Source organism: Daphnia pulicaria, chromosome 1 (assembly GCF_021234035.1).
Source record: "Daphnia pulicaria isolate SC F1-1A chromosome 1, SC_F0-13Bv2, whole genome shotgun sequence".
NCBI lineage: Eukaryota > Metazoa > Arthropoda > Branchiopoda > Diplostraca > Daphniidae > Daphnia > Daphnia pulicaria.
Genome location: NC_060913.1, coordinates 16,749,905 through 16,767,879, shown reverse-complemented (window position 1 = coordinate 16,767,879; position 17,975 = coordinate 16,749,905). Strand labels below are relative to the sequence as shown.

Below are 17,975 nucleotides of genomic sequence, written 5' to 3'. Positions count from 1 at the left end.
CTGAACCCAGCCAACACTGGGGGAAATAGAAGCGCAGCAGCGGTGCAATCGTCGTCGATGTGTTTGCTGCATATATACGTTCGTTGCATCAACGGCATCAATTTTCTACGAATTCTCATCCGGACTGCCTGCCACTTGTTGATCCCCCTCAACGATTGATTAGATTGCTCGAGGGGGGAGAGAAAGGGAGAAAGATCGTATATATTTTTTGATTGGCCCTATTCTTTTTCCTGCTTGCACACGAATTTGACTAGCTGCTGCTACTGCTCTATGCTATGATGATTAAGCCGCTTCGTTAAACCGCTGCTGGATGTGGGTGTATCTCGATTTCATATAAATAACTCACAATTCCCAGATTTTTTTTATTTTATTTATTTTTGTCTGGGATCCAATTATTTATTTCCTTTCCTACAGCTTCCGGCAATTTCAATCCGGTATATATCACACAAATGATCCTATTTTTAAAGCTGGCTAAATTTAGGTGCGATTCAATGGTCCATCAATGAACCTGGCGGGTCTTGTGCATTCAAGGGGGATCATTACGTATTCTAATACATCTTTTGAAATCAAGTTTTTTCTGAATGAATCAAAATAAAATCGGTCTATACATGTGATCTCGGCTGGCTGTAAATACTATACTTGAGGAGAGGGGCTCACAGTCTTTGCTGCTGGGCTGTGCTGCTAAATCCCGCAACATATATATCTACACAAAAGCGGGAGGAGAGAGGATGTTGTTGCATGTGCCTATTCACAAAAGAGAGAGAGCCGAGGCTATTTACTTAGATGAGTAGATATAGAGCCCTCGGGAACGGATACATATTCTAAGGAATCGGCGGGGGAGAGAGGAGAGAGAGAGGCGAACTCTAGTGCGTCTTATTCTGCATATATTGACGTCATCCCTTTTGATATGACAAAGTTTTTATCTGTTTTGATTTCCTGCAAAACGCGCGCTGGATATATGTAGGAGCAGCAGAGCCTACGGTACCAGTGTTCTACCAAATCTCGTCAAAATACTTCTTGAATGTTTTATCAAGCAACTTTTTTTTCTTTTCTTCCGGCTGCTGGTGGGGGTGGAATCTAAGTATAGAGAGCGAACCAGCGAACGAAAACTGAGTTTGACCGAGCGTGAAAATCTGGTCAAATGGCGTGTGAGCAACAAGTGTGGGGTGATAAACACGTCAGTAACAACTTTATATGTAGCTATAGAGTCCGGTGGAGGCGTGGGCGGAATTCGCTATAAGGACCTCCTGATTCAACAGTTGGGAGGAAGAAAAATAAATGAGAGCTATAAAATGTCTCTGCGATGGCTTGGCTCCTTCTATATTTTCCAATAGGCGGAATCAATACATTTTCACTAGGAGAGATCTGCCCTGATGGGGTTCTTCCTATATAACTAACATCCTAATCCAGGCGTAATGGAAAAAAGAGTCGCCCGTAATCTTTATTTTCTATTTTCATAAAGATATCTTTCGATTCTTTTCTTCTATCCCTTTCTTCTCTGTGTGGTTGTGTGTGTGCGTGTGTGTGTGTAGTTGAGCGGTTGCTATAGTGACCTCCAGCAGGTATTGCGGAGCAACTCCACGAAAACTTACAAGTACATCCACGCCACACTTTTTGTTTTCCTCTTATTTGTTCTTTTTGGGGGCGACACAAACTCTCATTTGGAGTTTGCGCCATCAACGGAGAAATCAAATCATTCCACTCATCTTTCTCGATCTATGGCTAAACTTTCGTGCCAAATCGATCCTGGCGGAAAATATCAAATGGCCCTTTTTCTTCTTGATCGAAAAACAAATGCAGCTCTCCGACACAGCCAAGACACAGCACACAGCACACTGTCCCGAATTGATTAGAATATCTTAAATGCTGAACGACGCAGCGCGGCCGCCTTTCGCGTTTAGAATTCCGCGCCGGGAAAATAAATAAGTTGCTGGGGGAGTCTACGCATCTGCGTGAAGAGAGAGAGAGAAGTAATAGTAGTAACGTGAAGCTTTTATCAAAGGCTTCTCTACAATTTGTGGCTATTACTATATCTCTCGTATATGCAACTTTGACGGGGAGGAGAGGATCGAGGCTGTAGAATGCACAGCATATCTTGTATAGCCTACAAGGTTGTGTATACATTTCGTGGTTGTGGGCCACGGCCCCGGTTACAATCCAATTGAGTTTTGTCTTCCACCATCTCTGCTAGATGCTCTCTATCTCTCTCTCTCTCTCTCCCCTTTGTAACCGGATCGATATGTAGACACTGCGGATGTCGTAGTTTCTTTTTAGATGATGTCTCTCTACCTTTATAGATGTGATGTGTACTGAAAACTACAATATAGTACTATTTTGTCCCGACCAAAGAATCTGATAGCGTCGTAAGGACATTTCGTGTCACTCTACCACAAAGACTTTTGGATATATTTTATATATTCCGGCGGCAGCAGCAGTAGCAGCAGCAGCGACCGACCGTAATAATCGATATGCCATTAATGCGATGAGGTTTTTGGCCATCCACCGTCGATTCACCTGTTTGCTGTGTGTTGTGTATTCCATTACATCATCTACTTTTCCTTTCCGCCTTCCCGTTAAAGACTGCTCACTGTAGCGCGCAACTCTTTCTATTATACATGGAGGTATATACTATATCGGAAAAAAAAGGCGGAGCCCAGCTAGAGCCGTACCGGAGGAAAACTCGAATACATATATACAGCGCTGTGTGTGTGTGTGTGTGTATTCTATACATATGTGTGTGTGTGCGTGTAGAGCGCCTGGTCGTTTCTATAAAGGCAAGTCGTGTCGCAGGTGCGCTGCATCAGAGAACGGAAGGACGTCGCAGCGGCAGCAAGTCTCTCCAACATCCTCCAACATCCCGAAATCACCTATCGACTATTTTTCAATTCGTTCGGCAGGAAACAAGAATTGCCAATTTGTTTTGTTTTGACTTTTGGCTCAGATCACCGGCGAATTTTATTTTTCTCGAAAAATGACCTAAACTTCCAAAGGCTATATATTGTGACGTGTCTTTTTTTTCCATCAGTGCCATTAGACGGACCGATTGAATAACAAGTGATTCATTTTTCAAATCGCATCTACCCAACTTGGTCGATAAACAATTCAACAGGTCGTCCGAATCTAACCCAGCGGGCCGTTCACAACATCCACCAGGTATATATGAAATCATAATTCTTTCAAAAAATATTTCAATGTAGCCGCCAATGGAAAGATAACAAGACATTATTATTGGCCCCACCACCACTTTGGTATGATGGCCCCTTTTTTTGTATTTTCCGAAGGAGAAAAAAACCGCTGGGTTTTTCTATGAGCTGATTGGATGTGTCTTCGTCCCTTTTTTTTCGCCCTTAAAGATTGCTTTTCTTTCGCCCGTCTCTTTGACGTTCCAATCACATCAGTTGCGCGCGCGCAAGATCAAAGACTATTCCCATCCATGTTGTGTAGTACCTATCCAGCAGCAGCCCCCCAAAAAATAAATAATCAAAGACAAAAAAACCTTTTGTGATGAACGGATTTCGTACGTCCCTCGTCTCGTCTCTCTCTCCTTTTAATACCCCCGTCTTAAAAGCAAGTTGGGTCGAATCAGTTCAGTGCTGGCCGCCCGGAGTTGCGCGCATCGATTCGTTGCCTGAATATAAAAGAAGCGGGTCGTCCAGGTGCTGGCTGCTCTAGCTGTACCAGCCGGTAATAAAAAAAGGAAAGAATGGCGGCGTGCTGGATATTAACTAGCTCCAGATTGATGCGTTTCAGTCGAAAGGGAATGAGATTTGTGCGACAACTAGATGTCGTTGGTTATATTATTCACGAGAGATCCAACAGGTGCCAAACTGACGTTAGTAGTGCGTGAAAGGTTTCCCGGTAAATCCGCGCGGTGGGGGAGAAGTCGAACGCTGCTGGGGGAGGGATATACAACGGGAAATTATTGTTCATTTAACGACCGCCGCTCCTATGTATGTATATGTGATTCGTTTATACGTCGCGCTACTTTGCTGCCGCTCCGGTTCTATAATCCTCCGTGAATGAGTTGAGCGTGATAATAATCCGGTCGTCTTCCATCCCTCTGGGAAATCACGAAATAAGTAATAACAACTTGACACAGAGCTGGTAGAATTAGTTTAAGGAGGAGAAAAAAAATTTGTTTTTTTATTATTTTATCAGCCATTTCCGCGAATTTCAAAAATAGGAAAAGAAAAAGAATTTCCTTTTTTAAAAGGGAAATTTTAAATGGAAGTTTTCCGACCTTTCTGCTGCTGCAACACTCTGGAAAGAGGATCTATATAGGCCTTTATTAACACATGCTGATGATTATTTGATTTGCTTCTGAGTGCACGGTGTCCTTCCGGCGCCGATGCATCCGTATCTATCCAGCAAGGCGATGAAAAATGCAAATGGTGACTGATCTGATGGCACTATACAGAGACTAGAAAGAGAAGAAGAAGGAATAACGCGCCGTTATCAAAGAAAAATCTAAAAGAGAGATAACAGAATGGCTAAACAGTATAGGATAGAAGAAATCTTGGATGGGAAAAACGACGACTGTATATTCGCGCGCCATCCGCTCTGGATACAAAATCTATTATGAATGCCAAGTCTCGTCCCGGGATGCGTCACCAGACTTGGATTGTTATTTGATGTTTTCTATTTATACACACGTTTACTACATGTATAAGGAAAACTTTTAGATTTGTAGACGGAGGATCGTTATCGATATTTCATCGGTCCCATCCAGCAAAGCCATTCACACGTTGGCTGCTGGATTAGTCAATCGGCGGAATTAGACGTCACCGTTGACGAGTTCTTATTGTTGAGACTATCTGTGCCGAGTGCTGGGATTGTGTCGTGTGGTGCAGTATAAACTTAGATCTATTTAGAGATCCTTAGACAAGAATAGGCGCAATTTATATCCCCCCCGACATATTGTTGGCGGGAAATTCTAACGTCCATAAAAGTTTCGGATGGTGTGATGTATAGGCAGGTGGGAGTTATAACTGTTATTGCTTCAATACTATTATAGTATAAATAAAAAATGAAAGTATATTTTCGGAAATTGGTTTAGAGGCAACCATATACGACGAGGATTTGCAAACTCGCCCATTTGCTCCGCTTTTGACATGAAACTTTGAAAAGCACTCGCTTTTTCGTTTATAGTGCTACTGCTGCTCCTCCTCCTTCTAAACACAGACGTGTATAGCCTTTGTTTCACAAAAGTCAGACCGTTAAGAGAGGCAAGCTGACATATTATTAGGTATACACAGGCGCGGGCTTTTATGTTGGATATTCCCGGCGACGTCTATATAATCACGGCTAGGCACTCCTCTCTCTCCCTCTCTCTGTGCATAGATCAACCTCTTTTTTTCCTTTTTTCAACAAAAACGGGATGAAAAGTCTAGAGCCGAGAGATTCAATTAGTGAGAAAAGAAGCGCCCATGCAGATTGTCCTTTAATTAGCAGATAGAACGAATTCGACATTTCACCAACGGATGTAGAGAGAGAGACTGCTGCTGTGCGATTAATTCGAATTTGACGACGAAGTGCATATAAATGGCTTATCACTTATGGATATTAAAGGTCGAATTTCGATGGTACTCGACCCAGTCGGGATCAATCCCATCATCAGTCTAAATGTGTGTGTGGCGTACTAGCGTAGCCGCATCTGGAAATGATTGATCAAAAAAGATGACATGCAAGACGTTTATAGTCAAAAGGTCGATTGCTCGAGTAGGGGTATATAATTATTCCAGCTAATAAGTTTCTTATTTTCCCTGCCGAATGATTTCTATTCGAGCATCAGGTTTCCATTAATCAAGAAAAAACGAAACTCGAGCTGCTTCCTGTAATTAGATCTGTATACGGATTCTTCGAATCGACGCGCTGCTGTGTTGACGCGGTGCTGGTCGGATGAGATCCAGCAGCAGCCGTCAATCCGCGTTATGCGGATTCCCAATTGATTTTTCTTAATGTAATTTATTTTGACATGTATAGAGGCCGAGCGCATCTTATGCCGTGTATCAGCATGTTTTCACGCTTCAAAGCGGACCGCAGCGGAGGTGGCGGCGGAATCGGGAGCTACGGCGGCGGCGGAGGCAGCAACGGGTCCGGCGGAGGCGCCGGAGGTGGTGCCGGAGGCTCCTCCCTCTCTCAGACCCTCCTGGAAGGCAACGCCATCACAACTTTTTTCGAAATCGGGCGCCAAACTGCCACGGCCGGACCCGGTTACCTTTGGAAAGTTCACGACGCCTACCGTAAAAGCGACGGAAAGGTAGATATAACAAATTATTCAATCCATTTCCCAGAATTCCACCCGTTAGGTTTGGCATGGCATTGCACAATGCATGATGTAATAAATGGCGGCCGGAATCCTTCCAACTGTCCACCTTTGAATATCAGGAGAGAAAAATGATGAATTAATTTTGGCGACGATTTCATTTGCGCTAAACCGAAGGGTGTGGTCGTCACTTATGTGGACTTCCCAGGCATCGTGACCGGAAGCGAAACACAGCCATCGAGATGATGTGTGCAACATAAAATACATCAACTCATCCAACAGCTGTGTATATTGTCCTCTAACTGTTTAGTTTACATGGCAGCCATGACGATCAATTTTTCTCCTTGCGCCGCTTCCGTATCCTTAGAAACCAAGTTGAATCGTCACTAACCTCCATTTTTTATGGTAATGCAAAGAAGGAGAATAAGGGGAAGAAAAAAGCTAAGGGCTCAGCAGTTTTTCTCTCTTGTATAGCGATCGACAGACGTGCTCAATCCCATTGAAACAGCACTCGGGATTTTTTTTTTTTCCCTACCGAATTTCTTCTATTTTTCCCGCGTCTAGGACTTTTTCTTTTTCTCCGTCTCCTGTTATCGCTCTGATACAACCCAAAAAAAAGCCTACCTCTTTCCCCCCAAAAAAGTTGTTATCCGAGAAACAAACAAGCGAATCTCTTTTTCTTTTTTCTTCTTTACCCGATCTCATTGTGCAGTCTAAAATGAGCAGAAGGCGGAGCTACGCGACCCCAGCGCGTCGATCTAACCAGGGAATGAAACGAAGCGTGTCGACTTGACGAAGCCAATCGGCACTACTCCGACTGTCTGATTGCCTTTGTCGAGAGAGAAAGAGGGAAATATCTAGGCGGTGGTGGTGGGTGTGGAGATGTCTCTTCATTTTTCTATCTCTTTCTCTCGAGTTCTATTTGTTGGGTATTCCTTGATTGAGAGCGATGACGGGCATTATAGAGTTGCGAAACGGAGCGTGAAATAAAGAACTGCCGACAAAAAACAACAACAACGCCCTCGGTTCCGGAGTGAACAGCTGAGATGGATCGATAGGATCTACAGTCTACACACACACACCTGCCGGAATATACAAACGCGATATAAACAACGAACACAGCAGACAACAAAGGAAATAAGGAAATATACGTAGTAGAGTATAATAAGAACTCCCGTTGTGACGAGAGTTTTCTTTTCACAGACTGGCGGGAGGGAACAACCATGTGCAATTTCTTTAGCTCTTAATTATTGCCGCTTGTTGGTGTAACTGTTGGCGATAGATCAACCGGCCGATTGTTCGCGTTTATTTTCTTTCCAAAAAGTTCTTTTATGGGAACACACACACACGTGAGAAGCCGCAATTTTTCGTCGGTTCGTTACCTTGGCATCAGCTTTTGACATTTGAGATCAAACGCGGGAATACAGAGGCCAGCAGAACGGCAGCAATGACGTCAAAAGTAAACTTTCGACAATTTTGCCTAGCGGTGACGATTCACCCATCCTTTAATACGTTGTCACGGCGACACGCCGGGGAAATGTTTTCAAATGTTAACTTTTGGATGTGTTACATTTAACAAAAGTTTTTAAACGGTTTTGAATCACCCGCCCTTTTTTTCTAAATTTTAATTGAGCGCGCGCATACAATTTGACGGATGGAGTAACGCAGCAACTTTTGAATTAACAAAAAGTTCTCGACTTTTAGGCTTGGCTCAATCAAAAACGTTTGTTATAATGTGCCAGCTGGGAAAGGGTGGGGAGATAATGGATCCGGGCGGCCGCCCTATAGTGGATTGCTAAAAGCCACGCCCCTATCTCGGCATGAATTAATTATGTCATTCGTCCAATAACGATTTTTTGTGTTGTTGTTATTGTTTCATTGTGTATGCAGGAAGCGTCCGTGTTTCTGTTCGATAAGCGGACGGCCGACAAGTTGCACAAACCGCGCCGGAAGGAAACCATTTCCGAGATGCTGAGACACGGCGTCCGGCAGCTGGAGCGCTGCCGACACCCGCGGCTCCTCCACGTTCTGCACTCGGTGGAAGAGACGAGCGACACTTTGGCGTTCGCCACCGAGCCCGTCTCCACTTCGCTGGGCAACGTCCTGGCCGCCCTGGAAGACGAAGTCCAGCAGCAGCAGCAGCAACCGTCGGCCGGCAGTAGCAGCAGCGGCGGCAACTCGATCTTGACCGTCGCCGAAACTCACAACGGAAGTCGCCGGAACAGCGCCAGGGAGATCCGCCCTCCCGAAGTCCAGCAATTTCTCGACATTGAAATCAAATACGGAATTTATCAGGTATACTAATACTAATTGAATTGATTTGATGTATCTTTTATCACTGTTGAGAGCGGGTTGGGACGGGTGATACCGTGATAGAGTCCAATAAGTCACACGCCCATGTAATCGGTTCATCGGGGCATTTTCTCCGGGACAATTCGGCCGGAAATTCTAGTCGAAATGGGGAGGAAATAAATCGATCGTGTTTCATTTTCCTCTCTCCTCATCTCTTTTAATGATGCAACTTGATTCGCCGGAAGGATATGAAATCAACTGGACAAGATTCTCGTCTCCATCTTGCCGAGGATATGTCTTTCTATTTCTCAGTAGAGAAAGAGTCAACGACGACGTCAATCGATCATTAATCGCCATTTTGGAAGGTCGTGAATTTTGACAATTTGAAGAGAGAAATAAAAATGGAAAGTTCAAAGGGACACACGGTTGCCATGGTGACTCAATACATGAGAGGATCATATTCTATTTTTGGAAAATGTTGTGTGTTTTTTCTTCTTTTCTTCTCCCTGGGCGAAACAAAATATCCAATCTCCTTGTGTACGTACGGTATATCTACTGGCCAATCAATTTCGTCGGATTGCTCGTCAATTGATTAAATATAATTCCGCCGGGTTTTTATTTTATTTTCCCTCTTTTAATTAGCTGATCGAAGCGCTGAGTTTCCTGCACATGACGGCGCACCTGTTACACCGCAATGTCTGCCCAGGGTCGGTCCTCGTCACCCGACGAGGTACCTGGAAATTGGCCGGTCTCGAATTTGCAGGTACTGTCGTTCTTGGTCTCGTCTTTCTATTTCTATTTTCCGACTCTCGTTTCGCCATCTTTTTCACCTGGCTGACTTTATTCTTCATATCACTTTTAAAATTTATTCACCTCCTGTTTGCGCAGACACAATATTGACACACTGCCAGGGGCTTTTCTCATATTCAAATGTAGTCAAAGAAAAACAGCTAGAATTTTTACCTCACTCGAGGAATTGTCCATAGTATTGTCTATAGTATATCAACCCTGTGGGCAAATTGAAAATGTCTCGCGGGAATTTCAAAAAAGAAAGTCGTCCAATTTAATTATCTTCAAAACAAAAGTGTGTTATAGGCGGGAGGCTATCCCCTGTATATATAAGACATTATACAACACCTTTTTTTCGGGAGTGTAATATACGGGTATAGTGTTTAACGACGCCGTTTTTCACGACACGCTCCTTCCCATCCGACATCATATAAAAGGAGGTACGACAAAAGGAGATGAAAGTAGATATATTTATTAGATGTTGCATACAAAACTTTTGGTCGGTGGGGGATATAAATTTCGCCTTTCAATATTCTGCTGGGCGGTTTATATGTGTCCCGACAAACTATCCAGACGACCGCCCGGGAGAGAAAAAAAAGGATCTATAGTTCGATGAAGGGAAACCACATCTCCCAAAGTTTGGTCACAGAAGGATCTCTTTTGGGACGTGAGCTATATAGACGAGGTTTTTGTGTGTATGTAGGTATAACAGGATTTATATCGTTGCTGCTGCTGCTGCAGGAAGAGCTAAAGGATATATGTTATGTGTGCTGCGCGGACTGTTGTGTGTCTATTAAGTCGACGGTTATATCAATCCACCGAGTTGGAACTTGGAAGCGGACATAAGGAATACGTCAAAGTTTTCTTGATCCTTTTTTTTTTCTTTTTTTTCCTGGCGTTTGTGGCTATGGTAACGGTTGGCGCTTGTCTATCGCGTTACACGCCCGCTCGCGCGTTAACATAGGGGCAACCGATGTGCTTCAACTAAAAAAAAAAGAGAAAAAGAGTTATATAGCGACAACCTGTCGACGAAATAAAAAAATGTCCCCCCCAAAAAATAAGGAGCCAAATCGCTGGATGAAAAGAATCCGAATCGAGATATTATTTCGGCATACAAGGTATACTAGGTAGAAAGAGAAATCAATAAAAGCACCTTGCCCACCTATACTATATATGCGCAGCTGGTGATCTCTCTTCTTTCACCCTCACCCCCCCCCTGGTTTTTTTGCCTCTATATATCTCCGTTGCACAAAAGAGAGAGACCTACTCTACATCTAGCTATAGGACATGCTGTTTACCTTGGAGCTCACCATCGATCCTCCGCTATAAAGGAAAAAAGGGCGTCTCCTTGGCTCCTCTATTTTTTTCCCCCATTTTCCTTTTTCTTGTTTCTTTATTGAGGGATTCACATGAGTTATATACGTTCCAGGGCCCTTGGAATAAAAGAAAATTGTTTGGTATAAACATATGGGAAGAAAAGAAAAAGAAAGTTTGGACATGTCAAAAAACCTCGGGTGTCTTCTCGGCAGAGACAAATGGATTCAGGGCCGTCACCTTGTCCCCTCTGTTATTATATTGCACTTCTGACTTTGAATGAGGATCGTTGGGTAGACGTTTCAATCCCCCACCCCCTCCACTCCCACACAAACACTATCCCCCCACCTATATAGTCCCGCGGTGTTTGATGTCCTTTATTTGCAGACACTGTCAGGATGTGTCGCTGTGACTTCCGTGTCACGACATCCGCCCAGGCAAACACACAGTGTCTCATATCCGTCCCTTATGACGTACGTACGCGCTGCTGCATCCCAGTCTTATTAGTTCAACAATTTGTAAATAGCCTCAGGCGGTCTTACCCGAATGATGAATGTCCCTTCTTACATCAATCCATTAAGGAAGCCTGGGGTCTTGTTTTGTAACCAATGTAATCGTTGCTGGCCCTCTTAATTGATGAAATACGTAATCATTATATTACGGGCAGCACTTTGAATCGCTTGGCTCTGAATGGATATGTACTAATTAATGATCGGCTTTCTCTTTGATTAGATGTATACATACGTGTATGAGAAAGAGTGCTATTTATATGATGTATCATTTCCTTCGAAATAGAACGGATGAACGAACAGGACGGATCCGAGTCGTTGACCGTCCAGAGATGGACCTCGCGGATTGCCAAAATGGCCCAACCCGATTTGGACTTTATCGGTAAGTAGTCCCGCGTTTTGTTGTTAGATCAGATCAGTTCGGCCAAATGGAACTGATCCTTTGATGGGATATATTCACGGAAAACGGGACGTGTATTATTATTATTAGCTATCTCGAGGATTTAGAATATATACTATATACGCTGTATATACGTGCTGCTGTGTACAATTGTGATATTGTGAGTTGAATTGATGTGTGTGTGTGTGTGTGTTGTCTATTTCTGGGGTTTCGACCGACGCATTGATCAGCGCCGGAAGTGCAGACACAGTCGACGGTCAGCGCTGCCAGCGACATGTTCTCACTGGGACTGGTGGTGGCGGCCATCTTCAATCGGGGCCGACCACTCATTCAGGCCAATCACAGCAATCCCAATTACACAAAGCAAATGGAAATGGTAATATAACACTGACCAAGGATCAAGACTCTTTCTTTCACCACCAATATATCTTTTAATATCACCGGAATAATCCTATCGGACTCCCGATCCATCGCTTCTTCCCCCCTATAACCTTAAGCGGATGACGGGCTATTTCAAATCAAAATTATTCCATTGCCTTTCTTCTGATATCCATCAAGAGTCGATCAAATCAGCACCCAATCGACTCCGACTAAACAAATCGGACGGGCTTTAATTTCTGATCGTTTCTCACACGCAGTTAAACGACCAAGTTCGAAACGTTCTTCCGTCTCTGCCCGTGGGTCTGCAAGAGGCTCTCATCCGGCTATTGAGCCGTGACGCCCGCAAACGACCCAACGCTCAGCTGTTGTCATCCATCAAATTCTTCAGGTATATAAATAATCAAAAGATTTTTTCTTTTGATTCCGCTTGATTGCGGAAGCATCAAATATTGATTGAAAACAACCAAACTATATACCGCCGCCGTGATGAAAGGCAAAAGTACATCAGTTATAAAGAGGATTCCCTCGATAGTGCATAAATGTATCATTCAATCGCCGTGAAAGCGGAGAGCGCACCGGGCTCCCGTCGCTATTTAATATGTGACTCTCTATACACGGAAGATTCCGCAAATCGGATTAGACCAAATACGCGCCAGAGTGCAGCGGGGGAAAAAAAAAATACGAAATTCACGTTCTTTTTTTTTTTTTACTTTTTGACTATCGGATAGTTTTTTTTTCTCGTTTGGATGACGATGAAGTTGGCATTTATTTTTTGTCTCAATTTTGTTTCTTTCGGGGAAAAAAAAAGTGATCCTGCCGTGCATGCGCTTCAATTCCTCGACGTCATCAATATGAAAGATCCCGGACAAAAGTCGCAGTTTTACCGCACCACTCTCAAGGATATTCTGCCATCGATTCCCAAGGTAAAATAGGCGAATCTCAAGAAAAGAGCAAATCCTAATTCAATGGAGAGACACCATTAGTTTGATTAGATTCTTATTTGACTCTATCTCTCTCTCTAATATACTTAGCCAAGATATCTACGCATTCAATTTCATTTTCTAGAGCAGCTGCTGCTGCTCGATCGATATTTGTAGTAGTACATTGGACCTAAAGTGCTGGACACCTTATCTAACTACATCTTTCATTGCCCGCACACAGAAACTTTGGTTCCAGCACGTTTGGCCCAGTTTGCAGCAGGAGCTGAGAACTCAGGAGGTCCTGGCCGCCGCTCTCCAACCCATTTTGCTCATGATTCAGGAGATCTCGCCCGATGAATATCAGCAGCACATTATGCCAACAATCAGGTCCGCCATTTTATTCATTAATTTCCCAGTGTGCGAGACTTGGCTGCCAATTGGCTGATGGTGACCAAGCTGGTGACGTCGTTCATAACTCAAAACCACGCAATTTATGTATATATATCTACCTTTTCGCTATATGCACGGCGCTGTATAACTTACCCATCACCAGGCAGATCCTGGGGGTGCCGAAATCGATCCAGGCCAGCGTGACGCTCCTGGAAAACTTGCACATTATCGTCGAGAAAACGCCGGCGGAAGATCTGCAAGCCGAAATCTTTCCTATGCTCTTCTCGTCTTACGAGTCGACCACTTTACAAGTTCAGGTAATCGTCCAAATAATAGAAGATGTCGACGCATTATTTAGATATTCCGGCAGTACACAGCACACACTGACGCTCGGCATTAAAAGCCAATAGGAATCCATTTCTCTCTTGTGTGTGTTTTTTCTCAAGAGAGAGAGAAAACAGAAGCGCCCAGCTGTTGCCATCGATCGGTCGCTTAGAGGCTCCTTGAACCTGCACTGATGCTGACGATCCCGGGGTTGCTTGGATGTCGATGACATTTTCAAACGAGACCCTTTCCATCATGTCAAACAGATTTCTCCCCTTTTTTTGATAAGTGAATCTGTCGATTGCATTCGTAGTTTTAGATTTGATCGGGGCAACAAACAAATGCTTTTGGGAATCCTTGATGTGTTTCTGCACGGCTAACAAGGTCCCCCCACCCCCATCCGCTGTGTGACATTTATACGCAGGTGGTGGATCGACCGGATATAATTGATTTGAGCTCTTTTGCATATTTCGTTTTGTTTTGTTTCTTTGTTTTAAAAAAAGAGCGCGGCGTTGGTGGCCGTGACCAACATCGCCGGATCGCTAGACGACCAGATGATCCGCAAAATGGTCCTGCCCAAGACCAAGACGGTGTTTGAGCGCAATTCCGGCGACCTCAAGTTGACGTTGAACGTCCTGGCGTGTCTGGCTCAGGTCATCGATCGACTGGACAAGTCGGCCATCATCGACGAAGTCCTCCCGCTCCTCTGGGACGTCAAACTCCAAGATCCTGAAATCATCCAAGAAGTTGTCAGTAAGTCGCTCGCTGTCTCCACCACCTGATGTATAAAAGGCCGACATGTATAGTGCATTGTGTAATCCTCCAGGTATCTACCAGCGGATGATCAGCAACAAGAAGAACGGACTGTCCGTCAGTCTGATGGCCACTCGAGTCATGCCGTCGCTCCTACCGCAAACGATGAATCCTTCGCTGAGCCTAGAACAATTCTCCAATCTTCTCGAGGTCCTCCAGGAAATGCTCGACCATATTGACAGGTATATACCTGAATAAATTTTCTATTTTTAATTTGTTTTCGCGGGAATTTTGATTAGCGTTATATAAAAGTTATGCGGTGTCGGTTATATAACGACACCCCGGAATTGTTTTTTTTTTCTTTCCCCCTTTTGGGTTGTGGCGGGATGATCCTCACAGTTCAGTGCGCTTGAACGCTCAAAAGTTGTGTGTAGACGTATAGTAGACCCTTATGTCGGACGTCAATCATTTTCTATTTCCTTGGTTGGATAAGGCATCAACGTAATAAGCTCAAGTTGGACAACCTGTCGCTGGGGACGAGTCCGGAGCGGATGCGGCCTTTACGGCACCAGCACAGCACGGACAACATGCACGCCGCCAACAACTTCAACATCCCCTTCGTCAAAGTCGAGCAGCGCAAAACCTGCAGCGAGGAAAACATGATCAAGACCCATTCGTCCAGTAAGTTGTTAGCCTACAAACGCTGATTGATGCTTCTTTCGACGGCCGTCTTTCTTTTTATATTGATGTAATATGACTAGATTGCATTAGAAATGACGAAAAGAGAAAGAAACATCAAGAATATACCAAGTACTTGGAAGGAGTGAGGTCCACTCGTGAGCAGAATAACACAACAGCCTTTTTTGTGGGGGGCCCCCTTCATATCTTTTATTTATTTATTATTTTTTATCTCCACAAGACTGTGTATGGCTGCTGCTCTTCACGCCGGAGCTATCAAGTTGGCTTTATTAGATATTTATGGTAGGCTGAAAGGGGGCACGGAACATCATCACGACAATGGGGGCCGCTGCTGTTTGCTGTTGTACTTGCAGGCCGGTAACTAGGACGCATTTAGCATCGGCCGCCCCCCACCAACATCTAATGAAGTTGTTGAATCAATAAAACTTAATACACAGAGAGCGAGTGTGTGTGTGCAGTGTTTGTTTGAAACTGGCACAGCATACACACAATGGACAGATCCGTGCACACACACACACACACACACTCGTAACGATGTATCGACCTGGTTCATTAAAATGTTGAGCTTGGAAATTGTCGTTTCGTGCCTCCAAGGGAAGGGAGGTCTTGCTCTTCTTTTGTGCCTACGTAATGAGTGATGCCTCTCTCGCTCCTTTTTGTTATTCAGATTCGGGCCCTGGATCGCCTGATAGCAATTACCTTCGAGTGGCTCAATCGCTGGCCGGCCGTCGGCTCTCAGACAACACCAATTCCGGCAATCGCGGACGCCCCGCCCCTTCGTCTAGTATCCACCTGTCGCCGGCTACTTGCCTGTCCGTCGGATCGCTGCCGACGCGTCGCCATTCCAGCATCGGATCCACCGATCGCAGACCTTCCACCGCCAACCTTTTACCTCCTTCGGTAATATAACGAGACCTTTTGTTCATCATCATCATTTCCTTCTCTTTTTTTGTTGTTGTTGCCCGGCTAGAAGCGAAAAAGTGTTATTTCCCCAGCAGCAAACGAGAAAGACACACAACTCGTCGCTGTTCCTCATTGATCATTACACGGACGTACCTAATACGTCACGTACCTTCGTTATCGAGTTACTCGTCAATGTTGCTCAAACGTATTCCTGTTACTCGGGAGAGCTCAGAAAGCTTTCGAAACGCGCATTTGATCAACAGAGAGATACATTGTCGTATGTCACTGATATTCTTTAGATACCTGGAAGAAGAAGGAGGGACCCAAGGAAAAACGGGCATCAACTTTTAATGTTAATATATTTTACTTTGAACGTTAGAGTGGCGGACCCAATGGCAGTACGAGCGTGCCCATGCTGAGTACGGCCTCCATTTCATCATTTGGCGGACTAAGCGGCTTGACGAGCCGGCGGCCATCGATGTGTCCACCTACCTTTATAACGGGCAACAGGACAGCCGAGAGCAGCAACAGTATTCTCCAACAAATCGGATCGGGAGTGGTGAGGAAGCTGTTTCGAAACAGCTGATTGATATCCTACTCTGACAAAGGTTTTGACTTGCCGGCCAGTTTAATACCCGCGATGTTTTTCCATTTCTTTTTCTTTCCCCATCGGCCGCAGTACCAACTCTTTTCCGGGAAATGAAACTCATCCACTTTCATCGCAATCTCGAGAGATTTTCTTTCCACGTCGACATCTACCACGCGCAGCAGCCAAGCCCTTCAGTTGAGACAACATCCAACTGTACAGATGATGAATTATGTCTATCTAGATAATACTATCTTTTTGCTACAAATTGTTCGTTATAAGGAAAAAACAGAATGTTATTAGATAGAGAACAAAGAATCATTTCTTCCCGAATCTTCCATGATTGACCGACCATACATAGCAGTTGAAGACAAAAAGCTGCTTATTTTAAATGCACCAACTTCACTAGAAAAAAAAAGAAAAAGATTTTTAAAGAATTGTTTGTAAACAATATCAGTTATATTTTCTCCTCTTAAACAGGCGACTCGAACCTGTTTGTATACGCTTAATTTCGTCTCGTGCCCTCTCTTGAGAAATAAATCCCCCCCCCCCCCCCCAAAAAAAAAAAGATTCTCACTCGAGACCTTTCCAACATGATGTATTCAAATACCTTCTCTTATATCGCCCATGTACACGAAAGTGGTCAAAAAATAAACACAAGACAAGTGTTCATCAATGATGGATTGGGTTCTTTGTAGGTTTTTCGCCTTTCTTCTGGTTTAGTAATCGAATTTGTCGAAGTCAAAGTCAAAGAGAGACTGGTCAAATTGATTCAAACGAACGTAACCATCTTCACCACTGGCGTACGTCTTTCCATCGGGATAGAAGGCCAGAGAATTGATAAAACCTAAATGGCCCTTGACAAGAGCGAATTCTTCTTCGAGAACCAGATGGAAGAAACGGGCGTCAAACTTTCCGACACGCGTTGAGGTCATTGTTACGTCCATGGCATCTTGAAGAATTACCCCATCATCCCCTCTATCCCCAGTCTATCCCCCTCTATCCACATCTATCCCCTCATAAAAGGATTTGACAAATTGTTCGATACTGCCTTTCTCTATCATTGATATTATGGAAGGTGTCTTAAAATGCTTCAGCCAGGCTTCAGCTACTTTGCTGGAATTAACCAAGCTTTCAAATGTGCACAAGCTACACTTTGACTCCCACTTTTCCACCCCGCGCGCCTTTTTAACTGTTAAACAGAGAAAACGCACGCTTAGCGCTTATAAGGGGGCGAAAACTCGGCGTGGGTAGAATGGGGGGGAGGGAGAAAGGGACTATAGAACGGGCAAAAAAATCATTCTATATATTAAATTTACAATGGACTACATTAAATATAAAAAATCAGAAAATGAAGACTGTTGTTGAGCTTGTAAAGCTCTTCGTTTCAGAGTTTTCCGCGTCTTCCTAGCATAACCCGTTCTATAGTTACCCCCTTTAAAGTACCCTT

At 44.1% G+C, this 17,975-nt stretch overlaps 1 protein-coding gene across 1 annotated transcript; it reads left to right on the top strand.

Moving 5' to 3' along the window:
• The first annotated feature begins 2,815 nt into the window (after window positions 1–2,815).
• LOC124320886 (SCY1-like protein 2) lies at window positions 2,816–17,204 on the top strand. The gene is made up of 16 exons (XM_046783789.1): window positions 2,816–3,153; window positions 5,983–6,259; window positions 8,156–8,560; window positions 9,200–9,320; window positions 11,456–11,551; window positions 11,800–11,945; window positions 12,208–12,338; window positions 12,759–12,873; window positions 13,112–13,257; window positions 13,424–13,577; window positions 14,088–14,337; window positions 14,411–14,579; window positions 14,831–15,018; window positions 15,704–15,936; window positions 16,319–16,498; window positions 16,619–17,204. Exons 2-16 carry the CDS (start codon window positions 5,999–6,001, stop codon window positions 16,640–16,642), a joined length of 2,619 nt encoding a protein of 872 aa, XP_046639745.1. The 5' UTR covers window positions 2,816–3,153; window positions 5,983–5,998; the 3' UTR covers window positions 16,643–17,204.
• Window positions 17,205–17,975: the final 771 nt, after the last annotated feature.

Excerpts from the sequence above, each read along its gene's own strand:
- LOC124320886 (XM_046783789.1), top strand. The coding sequence starts at position 5,999 with ATGCCGTGTATCAGCATGTTTTCACGCTTCAAAGCGGACCGCAGCGGA. Across the intron at positions 12,339-12,758 it reads TCATCCATCAAATTCTTCAG|TGATCCTGCCGTGCATGCGC; the intron begins GTATATAAATAA and ends GGAAAAAAAAAG. Across the intron at positions 16,499-16,618 it reads AACAAATCGGATCGGGAGTG|TACCAACTCTTTTCCGGGAA; the intron begins GTGAGGAAGCTG and ends CATCGGCCGCAG.